Source organism: Microtus pennsylvanicus, chromosome 8 (genome assembly GCF_037038515.1).
Source record: "Microtus pennsylvanicus isolate mMicPen1 chromosome 8, mMicPen1.hap1, whole genome shotgun sequence".
NCBI lineage: Eukaryota > Metazoa > Chordata > Mammalia > Rodentia > Cricetidae > Microtus > Microtus pennsylvanicus.
Window position 1 is genome coordinate 88,860,242 of NC_134586.1, and position 16,177 is coordinate 88,876,418.

At 40.6% G+C, this 16,177-nt stretch overlaps 1 protein-coding gene across 2 annotated transcripts in view; it reads left to right on the plus strand.

Moving 5' to 3' along the window:
• Positions 1 to 14,820, plus strand: part of Wdr35 (WD repeat domain 35) — a 57,819-nt gene extending 42,999 nt beyond the window's left edge. For both annotated transcript variants that reach the window (XM_075984002.1, XM_075984003.1), the window contains 11 exons: positions 1,556 to 1,636; positions 1,927 to 2,063; positions 2,327 to 2,530; positions 4,208 to 4,354; positions 5,013 to 5,145; positions 7,801 to 7,911; positions 8,813 to 8,977; positions 9,880 to 10,020; positions 10,563 to 10,719; positions 13,420 to 13,660; positions 13,953 to 14,820. In XM_075984002.1, coding sequence (XP_075840117.1) covers positions 1,556 to 1,636; positions 1,927 to 2,063; positions 2,327 to 2,530; positions 4,208 to 4,354; positions 5,013 to 5,145; positions 7,801 to 7,911; positions 8,813 to 8,977; positions 9,880 to 10,020; positions 10,563 to 10,719; positions 13,420 to 13,660; positions 13,953 to 14,103 — 1,668 coding nt within the window. In that variant the 3' untranslated portion in view covers positions 14,104 to 14,820. The remainder of the gene's footprint in view (positions 1 to 1,555; positions 1,637 to 1,926; positions 2,064 to 2,326; positions 2,531 to 4,207; positions 4,355 to 5,012; positions 5,146 to 7,800; positions 7,912 to 8,812; positions 8,978 to 9,879; positions 10,021 to 10,562; positions 10,720 to 13,419; positions 13,661 to 13,952) is intronic.
• Positions 14,821 to 16,177: the final 1,357 nt, after the last annotated feature.

The following is a 16,177-nucleotide window of genomic DNA, read 5'->3' on the forward strand; positions in this document are numbered from 1 at the left end:
TTTATTTCTGTCTGACTCTGTCTTTATTGCATATCTGTAATCCTTTTCTGACCAGGAGCACTTTTATTAAAACAGTAAGCAGCTTGGTCACATGGGGCCCTGGATGCTGGCTCCACCTCTCTTCAGGCTTTCAATATGGTGGAGGTAGTTCACCATCTGCTCTGGGACTGCTGGGTGGGAGCCATCCTCACTACCTCAACTCTGGGCATGCAGTACATAAACCCTTTTTATCTGAGTAAAAACTTGTTGTAATATGAGCGGCGGGGTTGTGTCCCCAGCACCCCGGCCGCCTACTAGCTTATGCCCGAAATAACAACATACAAACTGTATTCATTTAAACACTGCTTGGCCCATTTCTATCTAGCCTCTTCTAGGCTAATTCTCACATATTAATTTAGTCCATTTCTTATCATCTGTGTAGCACCGCTAGGTGCGTTTACTGGGAAGATTCTAGCCTATGTCCATCCTGGGTCGGAGCTTCATCATGTGTGCCCAGGAGAGGGGAGCATGGCGTCTCTGATCTCACTTCCTCTGACTCCCAGCATTCTGTTCTGTTTACTCCTCCCACCTATGTTTTAACCTATCAGGGCCAAGCAGTTTCTTTATTGCTTAACCAATGAAATCAACAGACTGATATATGACACTCCCACATCAAAAACCAAATCTGCCATGCAATGCACTGCATGCCATCTCTGTCTATGGCAGCAGGAATCTGCCATGATCTCCTCCTGCCTGTATACTCCTAGTAGACCTGATTTCACCACTTTCCCAGGTAGGGAGCGCTGAGTCATGGGCATGGTCTCAGCTATATTCCTCCTTACCCTGAGGGGGCACAAAAGCATCTGGACCCGAAGTGGGTGGTGGGCATCAATCCCAAATATTTCAGACCATGTTGGTTCGCCAATTTGTTGACGGAGGCTGCTCATTCATTCCTGGCTGCCCAGACCCAAAATAATCAATCAGAAACTATATCATTTGCAATACTGTTTGACCAATAACTTAAGCATATTTCTAGCTAGCTCTTATATCTTAAATTAACCCATTTCTATTATTTTATATTTTACCACAAGGCTTGTGGCCTACCAGCAAAGTTATGGCAGGCTCCAGTGGAGGCGTCTGTCTCTGGCATTGGCTACATGGCTTCTCATAGACTCCACCTACTCTCTTTATATATCTTTTCCAGCCTGGCTATATTCTCTTAAGCCATTGGCTGAAAGCAGCTTCTTTGTTAATTAACCAATAAAAGCAACACATATACAGAAGACTTCCTATACCACAATGTTTATCATATTTACTAGGAATTCAATTCATAATATGGTCTGGTAAGAAAGCATCCTTTCTTTTAGAGAAATGTACAGAATTCTAGAGGTGAAATGTGGTACCAGCTAGAAATTCAGTGGTGTGTATGCAGGGGAATGTTAACTATTTAGGCGTTGGGTATATGACACTACTGACATTCTATTTTTTTCTTAATTGAAATTTTGACAATACAGTTTTAAATCAGGATTCCTTAGGGCTGTTTTATATGACATAACATTCGCTTTTGTCTTTAAAGGAACCCATTCAGACCTCTGGATATATTTGCAACTTTGAAGATTTGGAAATTAAGTCTGTTCTGTTGGATGAGATTCTAAAGGTGACTAGCAACAGAATTGTACCTGGGGAAAAAAAGGAGCTGAGAGAAACCTCGGGGACCATTTCTGCCATTGTCTACACCTCTGTGTAGGAAGCCTGACTGCCTGTGGAGAACCCTGTTTGTCTGTTTTCCAAAGAGCCCTTAAGATCCAAATATGGCGATTTCTTTTTCTTTGTTTTGCTCACAATATGATACTACTTTGTTTCATTTTATTGTTATTTTTAATTATAAGCAAGAAGTATACCCTACAGGCATCCTTTTGAATTCCTTTGTTTCATCTCCACTTTCAGAATCCAGACCACCCTAGCAAGGATTATATAATGAACTTTGAGATCCGGTCCCTGCGAGACAGTCGAGCATTGATTGAGAAGGTTGGAATTGAAGATGCGTCTCAGTTCATAGAGGACAATCCTCATCCCCGACTTTGGTATTTTAAAAATCCCCAACATTCCCCAAAGTCAGTATGCTTTTAAAGTCCCAACTCTGTCACCCCCTGTTCTCACACTAGTCTCCTACTGGAATCTCTTCTTTTTAAACATGTTATATGAAAAATGTTTGCATGTGCTAACACAATCATTTTCATCAGGATCTACCAGAATTTTTTAAACCATGCTTCACCAATTGATTTCTGATGCAAGACTTGTTTATTAGTGATATACAGTAGATTTTCTGTTTCTTTTTAAAATCAAGGCGCTTATTGGCTGAGGCGGCCCTCCAGAAGCTGGACTTGTACATGGCACAGCAAGCATTTGTGCGCTGCAAGGATTACCAAGGCATCAAGTTTGTGAAGCGCCTGGGGAATCTGCAGAGTGAGTCAATGAAGCAGGCCGAAATTATTGCCTACTTTGGCAGGTTTGAAGAAGCTGAAGGAATGTATCTAGCCATGGACAGAAGGTAAATTAATGAAGGCAGCCTTCTCCAAGTATTCTTCAGTTCATAGTGTTGTACAAATAGGGAATATAAATATATAAAGTAGACTAAATATAGCGAACCATTTCTTTTAGAAAATAATTTTCATTTTGGAATACCATTGGGCATTTCACATGCCCCATTAACTTATATTATATAATTTGGGAGCAGCTTTCTTCTCTGATTTTATTTATTGTTTTTCAAAATTTTTTTTGTGTTTGTGTGTGTGTGTGTGTGGTGTACATGTGTTTGCACACGTGCGCATTTGTGGAGGCCGTAGGTAAATGTTGGGTGCCTTCCACTTCCATTTTCCTCCTTATTGAGACAGGGTTTTTCACTGAACCTGGAAACTGACATTTTGGCTCCATTACCTGGCAGGCAAGTCCCTGGGCCTGTCTGTCTTCTCAGTGCTGGGGTCGCAGATGCAGTGGCCACGCCAGGCTTTCACGTGGTGCTAAGGATCTGATCAGGTCTTCATGCTGTACCACTGAGCCAGTTCTCAGCCCTTTGCTCTGTTTACATATGTGTTCATACATGACTGTGGAGGTGTTGTTCATTGGTAAAGAAACTGAGAAGTCTGTAGAGACTGGAGACTTGTCTTTTTGGTTTTTTGAGACAGGGTTTCTCTGTGTAGTCTGGCTATCCTGGAACTTACTCTTTAGACCAGACTGGCCTTGATCTTGGAGATCCACCTGCCTGTGCCTCCACAGTGCAGGGATTAAAGGCTTGTACCACTACCACCCAGCAAGACTGGAGACTTTTATTATTTATTACATAGGTCATAATTTGAGTTTTGATGGTTGAAGTCATTATTTAATTTTCTTCTCTCAGGAATCATAAAAATCAAAAGGGAAATTGTCTTATGGCTTACATTTAGCTTTTCTTTATAGAATGTATGAACTTCATTTCAGCAATAAGCATGTAATTTAATTTTCCCTAATTGGTATTTTACTCTCAGAAGTTTAAACCCTGAGAACAAATGCAAAACCAAGCATTTATACAGTATGTTTCATTCTGAAATAAGCCTTTTTTTGTCTAAGAAATAAATGAAAATACGTAATTATTACTTACATAATTCATTTGCTTAGTAAGTTGGAGATCTAGGAAAAGAAGACTAGAAACACGTTTTTACTCCAGCGTCTTTTCTGTTTGTACCGCTGTGACGGAAGTGCCCAGACTGGGTAATTTATAAAGGACAGAAGGTCGTTCCTCACAGTTCTGGAAGCTGAAGAATCCAAGGCCAAGGGTCTAGCAGATGTGATACCTGATAGGAACGCAATCTATGTTTCCAGGATGGTGCCTTGGATTTTCACATGGTGAAGCAGAAGGACAAAGGGACGTCAGCTTTCTCTGGTGCCCTTTCATGAAGGCTTTTATCATCTCACAAGAGAGGCTTCATGGCTTCCCCAAACATACCCTGCCTCCATGCTATCACAACTGGGATTAAGTTTCAACAAGTGGTTTCTGCGAGGACACCCTTTGAAGCCATAGCTTTTGTCCCCTCTCAGTTGCCTCAGTTGGCCAGGCTGTGTCCGGGGAGTGTTTGGAGATAATCTAAGTTCCCGGAACTGTGTCTAGGACAGAGCAGACAACTGACAAATGTTTTAGAGTGGATTAGTGAATGAATGAGTGAGTGAATAAATGATTTTTTTTTTCCTGTAGAGACCTCGCTATTGGTCTGAGGCTGAAATTGGGGGATTGGTTCAGAGTCCTGCACCTCCTGAAGACTGGGTCTGGGGACGCAGACGACAGCCTCCTGGAACAAGCCCACAATGCCATTGGAGACTACTTTGCTGATCGCCAAAAGTGGTGAGTGGACGACCTGAAAGACCTAATGGGCCTGATGCATTCCTGTGTGCCTAGCGTTAACATGTCATCTAGACTAGCTTCCCAGAAAACAGCGCCCTCAGAGAGAAGGCCTTCTCCTAAATCCTGAAATTCGGATGGCCCAAGGCACTTGCTCTCCCGATGCACACTGGAGATCAAGCCATCCTTGAGCTGAGAGATGGGCATGGTGTAATTTTGCCATCTGTACACATGAGTCTTATACTTAGCTTCAGAAAGCATTCCACTGTTTGGAGATTCAACTGTTTTGTATGATTTATTTGTAAACATAGTAAAAACAAAAGTATGCTTACTTGTTTTGTTACAGATTGTTTTCAGAAAGCATCATTTTATTCTTAAGTTTTCATTGGGATCAATATGCTTATTTATGTCAATGATGTGAGTACTTCTATGATACTGTAAGTTAAAACAACGTAAGAGCATTCAAAGAATATTACAAGGAGAATACGCTACATTGTCTTTAGATTCATAAATAATTTGTGTTCTTTAAAGCTATTGTGTAGCTAGAGATGATGAAGTAATACAAACACTAGTAATCCCAATGAAAGACTACTTTGGGGGAAGTTCCTGCTTATCTGGAGACTCACAGACTGATTCTGAAGGTTTTCCTTTTTGTCCACAGGCTGAATGCTGTGCAGTATTATGTAAAAGGCAGGAATCAGGAACGCCTAGCCGAATGCTATTATATGCTAGAAGATTATGAGGGGTTAGAGAATCTTGCCAATTCGCTTCCAGAAAACCACAAGTTACTTCCAGTAGGTATTCCAATTTTTAATTTTTGGTGTTGGTTTTTTTTTAATAAAACATTGATTTTTAGTCACAAAATAACCTCTGCAACATTGAAAACTGAAAGTTAATCTATAATGTCATAGTTTCTTAGACATGGAACGATGCTTTGATATTATTTTAGAGTCAGTATGTTAGTATTACAGAGTTCTTGAGCAAAGAGAAATAACTGAGATCCTTAGTACTTCACCAGAGCGCAGCCTGTGTGGTTCCTCTGCCAGAGCGCAGCCTGTGTGGTTCCTCTGCCAGAGTACAGCCTGTGTGGTTTCTCTGCCAGAGCACAACCTGTGTGGTACCTTAAGTTCTTAAAATTGCTTACAAGACTCAGCTGAGTGCCTGGAACATTTCTGGTTATGTGCTGTCAGGGATTTTCTTCAGAAGAGTCCATGATCATTCAGAATTTGCTTCTCATTAAATTTGAAAGGTCAGCTCAACAGTGAAGTTCAACATTAAAAGACAGGCTAAAAGCTATGTGTCCCTTCCTTGACTGTTACTTTTAGCCTCTGAGTTGATTGTCGGGTGCTGTTAGTGTCTGTATTTTATTTGTTTAGTGTGTGACTCAGTACCTGTGGAGTTAGCCACTCCCAGCCACAGGGGCCATACACATATGGGTTGAGGGTTCCATACTAAAAACTCTTTGTTAATTAATAGACAAGTCTAGAATTCTGGCAGTTGAGGTCCCTTGTGAAGGGGCAGCTGGCTCCCCTCATCATCATGGTTCCATTTGCCCTTCTTTACAACCCTGTGTGTTCCCTTAAGTCGGAGAGAAACTGGGACTTCTTAGAACCCCAGGTATGAGAACAGTAGAACCTCTGCTAGTGTCATCTCTGGTGAAGCAGAAAAAAAAGGCCGTATGGGATCCAGAGCAATAAATTACCCAGTACACAGCACTTACAACTGGCCTGGCAGCAAATACAGTGAGCTGTGCTCTGAAGTCAGAGGCCTTTGTAACGTGTGATGATGTGCACAAGGCATGGTGGGAAATGAAGACTATGACATGTGGTACACGGTCACAGTATACACACACGCATATGCGCGGGGGCTGACACAGAGGCTGGGAAACGGCTAGAGTATTGAGAGATTGGTTTCTTACAGGTCACAAAATTTTGAGCAATCCTACTTTTTGTGCTTTTTAGCTTTTTGATAAATTAGAATGTACTTATAAGGCACTATTTTTAAAATATTGTTGGATATAAAGTATGTATTTATATATCCAAAATTATTTGTTACATGTGTGGATGTTTTGCCTGCATGTAATGACTGTTCCACATGCATGCATTGCTCTCAGAGGCCAGAAGAGGGTAGATCCCGTGTCTGGAGTTAAAGATGGTTGTGAGTCTCCATGTGGGTACTGGGAATCAAAACTCAAAACTCGGATCAGCTGGGAGAGCAACCAGTGCTCTTAACCACTGAGCCATCTCGCTAGCACCCCATCCCTGGCCCCAGAGTATTTCTGAAGTGATGGGTGGGGTGAGAAAAACTCTTAGCTAGTAATGAAAGAAACCAAAGCACAGCAGTAAGGTTTGTGGTAGTGGTTGATGCACTGGCCTCCTGCCTCCCTAGGAGGAAGTTGTTTTGGGTTTGGCTTCTAAAACTGACGAAGGGGTTTATTTTTTTTCCTTTTTTATTTTATCCACCCACCCACCCATCTATCTATCTATCTATCTATCTATCTATCTATCTATCTATCTATCTATCTATCTAGTTATTTTATTTTGAGAGGGATCTTGCTTTATTGTTGAGGGCATCAACTCCTGGCCCCAGCTGATCCGTGTGTAATTGTGGTTAGAGATGTGGACCACAGGGGTGACATGAGGTATTCCTTAGATTAGATGTAGCCAGGGGTGACTTTTGATGCTGCTACCTCTAGACTCTGTGTACTGGGAATGCACCACCATGCCACTTATGTGGTACTGGGGACCAAACCCAGGGCTTTGTGCTTGCCAATCAACATTCTACCAACTGAGATTCACCTCCCCCCCACCCCCAGGTCCTGGGATACATTTAAAAAAAATATTTATTTATTTATTTATTATGCATACAGTATTCTGTTTGTGTGTATGCCTGCAGGCCAGAAGAGGGCATCAGACCCCATTACAGGTGGTTGTGAGCCACCATGTGGTTGCTGGGAATTGAACTCAGGACCTTTGGAAGAGCAGGCAATGCTTTTAATCTCTGAGCCATCTCTCCAGTCCCCTGGGGTACTTTTAATATGGTTGAGAGCTTGAACGTAGTAACACATCAGTTGCTTTACAGGTTATTATTATGTTTAACACTGCCCAGTAGGATGTATGCTTCGTTTTTCCTTGTTAGTTTCTTTTCTGAGACAGTCTTACTGTATATCTCAGGCTGGTCTTGAACTTACGGCAATGCTCCTGGCCTCACGCTGCCGATCTAAAGGAAGGCAGGCCAGTGTCGTCAGGGAACTACTAATTCTGTGGAAGTAGTCACTGTGGCACCCATCCTGTCATGTGGCCTCTGCCTCAGTCAGAAAGAAAAATCACTCTAACCATCGATATCCCCACCAGGTTGTTGTTCATGCATCCCGGTGGAGTTTTGATAAATTAAGATCTAAATGATTTCCCGGGTCTGTGAAATCTGGTAATAGTGTTTGATACTTACAGGAAATAGCACAGATGTTTGTGAGAGTTGGAATGTGTGAACAAGCCGTGAGCGCATTCTTGAAGTGTAACCAGCCGAAGGCTGCGGTGGACACCTGCGTACACCTCAACCAAGTAAGGAGCGGACAGTGGCCATTAAGGGAGATTGTTGTCTTAGGGATTAAGTGAAAGTCACTGAAGTGGTCTCCATGTGAGACGTGGAGGGCTAGGCATGGCTTTGGGGAAAGAAGCCTAGCTCGTGGGCATTTGCACTTAACCTCTTGTGTTACCACAAGGATGACCTGCTCACAACTTAGCTAACCAAGGAACACAGAACAGACCTGTGCTTTCAAGTCTTTGTCTGGAAGTAATTTCACAGTTTCCTGCGTTTTGTTAGGGCTGGGTTTTGTTTCCAGGAAAGGACCAGGTCAATGGTTGCTGAAGGACAGACCTGAGCACTTGAGCAATATTTGTTTTGGCAAATCTATTTCCTTTCTCTTTTATAGAAAACATGCATTTGATATTTTTTAAAATCCTGAAATTTAACTAAAATAGGTACAGAATTATTACAGAAACTGTTGGCTATCAGTGCATTCCTTTAAGCATTTCTTTGAAGTGTTTTTATAAAGATCTATTTGCCTTATAATCATAATCTGTAAATGTTAAATCTAATATGATTCTTCTTAAATGGAACTGTATATTTATTTTACTTTGAAAACTAAAAAATGGGTTCTTTTTCTGGCTTATAATATGTACAAAAATAGAACTATAAGATTAATGTGATTATAAAATTTGAGACTTTCATTTTCAAATGCACTTCTCCAAGAAATCCATCTTAGATGGTTCAGTTATTTTGAAACGTTTGCTTGTATAACTTATGCTTGCTCTGATTGCAGATCCCTTCTAGACTATGTACTGGTTTTGCTCTATTTTGAAGTAGTGTTAGCGTTCATTACAAGCTTCGGAGCTTGTTGTGGGACTTTTAGGAGGTAGCTATTGGAATATTGGGTGACCGAGTGGTATAATGCTTTCCCAGTGGAACAAAGCTGTTGAATTGGCTAAAAGTCACAGCATGAAGGAAATCGGATCTCTGCTGGCTAGGTATGCAGCGCATCTGCTGGAGAAGAACAAGACCCTGGATGCCATAGAGCTCTACAGGAAAGCCAGCTACTTTTTTGAAGCGGCCAAACTGATGTATAAGGTAATGCACAGTCCTGCTGGACATTTGTTTTGTTCCAGTCACGGCTTGTTTTAACTTTAAACCTTATTACTAAAAAATTGCAAATAAACGACACGTACCAAAATCAAGCAGCCCCAAAGCCTTCCATCTTGGTGGACTTCTGTCCAGTTAGAATAGCCATTCAAGTATATTTTTATGCACTCACATACCACCACACTGGAGAAATCCACGGCAGAATTGGAACTAGAACAATTAGCTTTATATCTTCTTTTATAGCTTGACAAAAAAGCATTCTCTGTTTTCTTTGTAAACTAGTGTTTGTCACAGCAAAATCACTGCAAGTCTGCCTGTTGCTGCCATCTGCTAACAAGGGTAGTTATGGATACCAGCAACTTGTCAGCTCGTAAACACCTGTGCATTTGGTACAGAAGCTAACCAAGAATTTAAGAATTTTCTGGGATGGCAAAAACAAACTCTTTTAACTGGAATTAAATCCTATTGATAAGAAAGTTATAAGTCCTTGTAAAAATGTACACATTTTAAAACAACATATTTCTTTAATATCCATTATACAGTATACACAATTTTTACACTGTTATCCTCTTTCCTTGCATGACTTCATAAAAAGAGAACATTTTCCTCAAAATCATTTAAATAAACTTCTGAAGGACACACCATTCTTTCCACTCTGATTTAGTTATTTAATGGATGTTATTTTTAAGGTTGTTAGTTTCTATTCAAGTGACTGAATACTGAAGAAAAAACAATGGCTTTTCAAGTCTAACACATAGTTGCATTTGTATTCCACCCTACCACTCTCTCTCATCTTTTAAGAATCAAATTTCAGTTAACTTTGGAAATGACCCTGTTTGTACAAATATACAGCAGGAAGTTTGTGTCCCAATTTTTTGAAATGTTTAAAGATTGCCGATGAAGAGGCCAAGAAGAGGACGAAGCCTTTGCGTGTGAAGAAGCTCTACGTGTTGTCGGCCCTGCTCATCGAGCAGTATCATGAGCAGATGAAAAACGCCCAGCGAGGGAAAGTCAAAGGGAAGAACTCGGAGGTAACGGAGAACATTTCCGTGCTTAAATAGCAACAATGCCAGGTCCTCTCCCGCTTCTCTCCCTGGACAAGCGCTTCCCTTTGTAGGATTGTTCAGTTCTTTAAGGAGCTTAGAGAATAGCAATGCTGCATTTAGAGTAAGTATGCAGGCTGAGACAGTTCTCTTTAGAGATGTGGAGAACCATTTTTCTTTAAGACTATCTTGTTAGATGCTTTAATTTACTTTTGTTAAAGTGTTTTTAATCAGAGAATTAAAAAACTTAGAATATTCTATTTTTACTGTAAATGAATCTTATTACATTAAGTAAATTTCACATTGGCTTAAAGTTTAATCAGGTCTATTTTAAGCTTTGATCTTAATTTAGAAAGCTGTGGGTTGTGATAGAGAACTCGAACCCGTGACGGCAGGAGAGATGCCGACATCTCCCGGGGAGCTATGTTGATGTCTTAGTTTCAGACCTCACCTCCATAGTAATAGCTCTCTTGTGCTATGAGGGCTGAGACTGTGTTTGGACTGACCCAGTGCGCTGGCTTCCCTCCCAGGCCACTTCTGCCTTGGCTGGGTTGCTAGAAGAGGAAGTTCTCTCCACAAGCAGTCGGTTCACTGATAACGCTTGGAGAGGAGCTGAGGCTTACCACTTCTTCATACTCGCCCAGCGGCAGCTCTACGAGGGATACGTGGACACAGCCTTGAAGACAGGTGGGCACCTCACATAATGTGTGGAGGACATCCTAAACTTTTTTAAAACTTGTTTTTATTGAGCTATATATTTTTTTCCACTCCCCTCACTTCCTCTCCCCTCCCCTTCTCTACCCTCTCCATGGTCCCCATGCTCCCAGTTTACTCAGGAGATCTTGTCCTTTTCTACTTCCCATGTATTTAGATCCATGTACGTCTCTCTCTTAGTGTACTCGTTGTTGTCTAGGTTCTCTGGGATTATGAATTGTAGGTTGGTTTTTCTTTGCTTTATGTCTAAAAGCCACTTATGAGTGAGTACATATGATAATTGTCTTTCTGGGTCTGGGTTACTTCACTCAATATATTTTCTAGATCCATCCATTTGCCTGCAAATTTCAAGATGACATTATTTTTTTCTGCTGTGTAGTACTTCACTGTGTAAATTCCACATTTTTCCTGATCTATACTTCAGTCGAGGGACATTTAGGTTGTTTCCAGGTTCTGGCTATGACAAACAATGCTGCTATGAACATAGTTGAGCACATGTCCTTGTGGTGTGAATGAGCATCCTTTGGGTATATACCCAAAAGTGGTATTGCTGGGTCTTGAGGTAGATTGTTTCCTACTTTTCTGAGAAAGCGCCAAGTGACCTCTGTGGGAGCAGGCCCAGACAACCTCCTGAACTGAGCACCATCCTGAACTGAGCAGGAAGAGCTAGCATCTCTGTGTGTTTTTATATTAATTTTACTCTTTCCTCCTCTGCTTTTAGCTATACGTGTCAAAATTGTGTATTTAGTTTATTTAGTGAATTCTTCTTTTTGAAGTCCCCCCCACTTTAAAAACACAGTGCACAGTGTCCACAGAAATATCATATGCCTTAGATAACATGCAGACACATGTGTGGTGTTCATGTCTTCTGTTCAAAAGCCAGACACTTGGCTGCCCAACCCATAGGACTGTAGAGACAGACACTGTGCCTGTGCGGAGGAGCTCTCTCCTCTCTCACAGTGTGGGGGGAGCTTGAACAGGCCCGCTTCTGTGTGCCGTAGCAATGCTTGAAGATATTTTCATGACATACATATTTCTATAGTATTTATCCTTTTTATAAAGTGACTCTTGTTTGGTAACTTAACCAAAATAGAGAAATACAAAAAGACAAAAATAATGGCATAAAAGAACTTTATAGCTCAGAGATAACTGTTGTGAACATTTGAGTAACGTTTTTTTTTTCTTTTTAATTAGAAAAATCACAGTTATTCAGTTAGGTTGTTGTTGTTGTTGTTGTTGTTGTTGTTGTTGTTGTTGTTGTTGTTGTTGGTGTGTGTGTGTGTGTGTGTGTGTGTGGTGGCCTGTGTGTGGAGGTCAGAGGACACCTGTGAGAGCTGGCTCTCTCCTTCCACCATGTGGATACAGGGAATCCGACTCAGGTCATCAGGCCTGATGGCATCATTTCTGTGAATTTCTTATGAGACATTTTTCCACATCAGAACTTAATTTTCCTTCTCAGGAGTATGTTAGGGTTGCTCCCCCATTGCCCTCCGCAGGAGTGTGTTAGGAGTCTTTTCCTCATTTCTAAACATTCTCTGACAGTTCTGACAGCTACATCACAGTCTATGGCTTTTATGGACCGTCACTCATACATTATTTACATACAGTATAAATGTACATTCCTTCTGGATTCTGAGGGCTTAGATATTTCTTTGTATTTACTAACTCCAGTGAGTGTAGTTTGTAAACTAAAGCATGTGCCTGCTTGCCTGACTGACCCACGACTGCACAGCCACCATTTACCCCACGCCTTTGCCTTTTCAAGCTCCTGGTTTATAGTGTGTACATGGGAGATGAGCTTCCCTGCCTCCTAGAGATGATCTCGTGGTGGATTCTGTGAGCCTTTGCTGAGAGGGAGGTTTACTGTAGCCTCTGTAAGCAGCAGCCGTGAGGAAGGAATTGCTGGCTGTGCCCTCAGTCTTCTCAGTCTTTTTCTTTGTTCTTTTTAACACAGTGGAGTAATGCAGTGTCTTTAAACTATTTATTTAAAATGTAGCCTTGGGGCTGGAAAGATGGCTCAGCAGTAAGAACACTTGCTGCTCTGTTCTGAGGACCAGAGTTCTGACCCTAGCACCCACATCTGGTAGCTAACAGATGCTTTTAACTCCAGCTCTAGGGTGTCCAACAGCTTCCTTTGGCCTCCTCAGGCCTGCACACTCATATACATGTCCTTACCCCCCATACACACGCAAATACAATAAAATTTTTAAAATGTATTTTCCCCTCACAGCTCGGAAATTCTATCTTTGTGTGTGTGTGTGTGTGTGTGTGATGAGACAGAACTTGCTGTCCTCTTGTCTCTGCCTGCCAAGTGCTGTAATTAGAGGCATGACCACCACCGTGGTTCAGCAGACACACTCTTCATTCTTCCCCAGCACTGTCCTCTTCCTACCTGTAATTGTTTATCATTATGATTATGATGATGATGATGTCTGTGTGATCGTATGCCATTTCTGTGCGAGAGCCAGAGGCCAAAAGAGGGCGTCAGATTCCTGGAGCTGAGGTTATGTACTCTGCTTCCTCCTGCTGGTGTTCCTGGCCCTCAGGAATTTTTATTCTTTAACATTTGTCAAAGCTCATGTAGGTTGTGGTAGAAGAGCATCCATGGATCCTGTCCCACACGTGTTGATACTGTGCTTCTCTTTGCCGATGCTCATTGCCCATCTTTTGTAGCTCTTCATCTGAGAGACTATGAAGACATCATTCCCTCGGTTGAGATCTACTCGTTACTAGCACTCTGTGCTTGCGCGAGCAGAGCTTTTGGTACCTGTTCCAAAGCTTTTATTAAACTGGAATCATTGGAGACACTCAGTGCAGAACAGAAACAGCAGTATGAAGACCTGGCTCTGGAAATCTTCACCAAACACACACCAAAGGACAACAGGAAGTCGGAGTTGAACAGCCTTCTTGAAGGGTACGTGCGTCGTAATTAGATGCCATTTACCTGATTAGAAGCTTGGATATAATAAAGCACTGGATTTTGAAGGAGTTTATGTTAATATTTAAATCAATTTTATCCTAGAAGGGTATAGTAATGCTGTATTTTTTTCATTTAGAGAAAAGGTTTTATTAAAAAAACTGAGATGAGGTATTTTATTTGAAGTTTGTCTTGGAATGTTTTTCATTCTTGAGTATTTAAAGTATATTAGATAGTTTACTAATCACATATTTTAAAGTCTAATTGTTTTCTCTCTTACTCTTTGCAGTGGAGAAGGAAAACTGCCAACATGCATTGCCACTGGAAGCCCAATCATCGAGTATCAGTTCTGGGTGTGCAAAGTGTGCAAGCACTACGTTCTTGCTCAGGAAATCAGTAACTATAACTTCTGTCCTTTATGCCACAGTTCGGTAGAATAAAGGCAAGAACCTTGTTAATTGTAAAATACATGAGATATATGTACTTATCCGCACATGTATATGAAATAATGCTTGATTTCCTTAGGTTTCATATGAAAATTAATTTTATCATCTTGTAGTTGTATTTTTGTATAAAAGATATATCAAACAATGAAATGAGGGCTGGAATGTAGCTCAGTGGTAGGGTGCTTTCCAAGCATGCACAAGGCCCTGGGTCCATTGTCAGTACAGGAAAAAAAAAAGATAATTCATGCATCACAGTTCAACTGTGAGATAATTTGACTAATTTTCACATAATACCTACAGATGTGAAGTTTATTTTTTCTATATTTCCTGTCTGTCCATTTATCATTTATATAGCTTTTAGTTTGTGGCAAGTTACCAGGGAAATATCTCCACCAGGAATATTTTTATCATTGTCAAGGCTACTAGCTCATTAGAGAACCCTCAAGAGGTAATGGAGGAGGCAGGGGAGGGCAAACCTGAAGTAGAGAGTTGACAGAGTCTGTATTTCAGGGAGGTTGAACAGCTCTTGTATGAAATGAGCTCTGTTTCTATCTAAGGATTAAACTCTTCTATATTTTATTTTCATAAACGAGGAGATGGCATTTTAAGACTTTTTATTATTTGAAGTTTTAAAAAATATTTTATCCTCATTCAAGAAGAGTGATTTGGCAGCAATTTTTCTTGTAATAAACATGAATGAACTGATTTTGAGTAATGCTGTTGTTCCTTATCATCAAACGTATTCTCAGTTATGCTATGGTTCCAAGTACTCTGGAGGCCGAGGTGCTGGAATGTGGAACCAGCAGGTAAGGCCACGCAAGCGAGCAGTGAGCCTGAGTGCACATTCTGACCTTCAGTCATGATACGAAGGTCGTTATATTTTGCTAAAATGAACTTTAAAATAACCTTTCTGTATTTTCAGAGTTCAGATCTTAGGTTTTTATGAGATTTTATTTGAAATAAACACAAAAACTATCAATTCTGAAGGAAAAAATGGCATGTTTACTCCCATGTTTTCCTTTGCTATCATGTATAAAAATGTACGTGTGTTGTCTTTGTTTAGATATTTTGGTGGGGGCACACACACACACACACACAAAACACACACACACACACACACACACACACACACACACACACACACTCACATCAATCACATTTGTTATCACATGGGAGACAAACCTAACAGTTTTTAGACAAATTCCCGGTGAAGTTTTAGGCAAATTGTCTGTGGCAGAGAATTGTGATAATTGTGCCCTCAGAGATCACACAAATTTCACATTCAGAGACAAGTTAAAAATGGTTACAAAGACAACTTTGTTGACATAGCTTCATACTCTCATTCTGGAAATGCAAAATGAAGACAGCAATATTATGTTGCCCTCTGCTGTCTATTTCTATAATTATTTTCTCAATGTTTTTAAGAAAGTATTTTTAACTATGAAAGTAATATGCTCATAGTATTAATTTTTGGAAATATGTAAGAATATAGGTGAGAAAGTAAAAATAGCCTTAACTTTTTAAGAAATAGTGTTCATTTATATTTCAGTTGAATTTCAAGAAAGAGGTGAAGTTGAGAAATGTGTATATTACAAACAAGTGTTTCACAAGACATTTAGACATTTCTCTAAAATTAAAAATACATCAAAAGACTAAGCTTATTTAAGCACTTTCTTATATGGTACACATTAAATATCTGGTTAGTAAAATTTAGAGAAATTTGAGCCTGGTAAGATAGAAGTCGGGTTCTCAGTACCTACATAAAAACAGGTGTTAGTAGCCTGCCTGTTACCCCAGCAGTTGGGAGGTTCATGTGGGATCTCCTGGGCAAGCTGGTTAGCAAGCACTGGGGTTCAGCATGAGACCCTGTCCCAGGAAAGTGCAGAGCAGCCGAGGGAGATGCTCATCAAGCTCTGGTCTCATATCCATGAACATGTGCACACACATGCGCAAAGAGACACACAGATCCGTTAAAAAAATAAAATATAGACCCGTTAAGAAATAAAAGCGGAAGTGAAAAGGGTGAGAAGAGCTATGCCACATGAGAGTGGTCAGGGCAAGAAAGCCC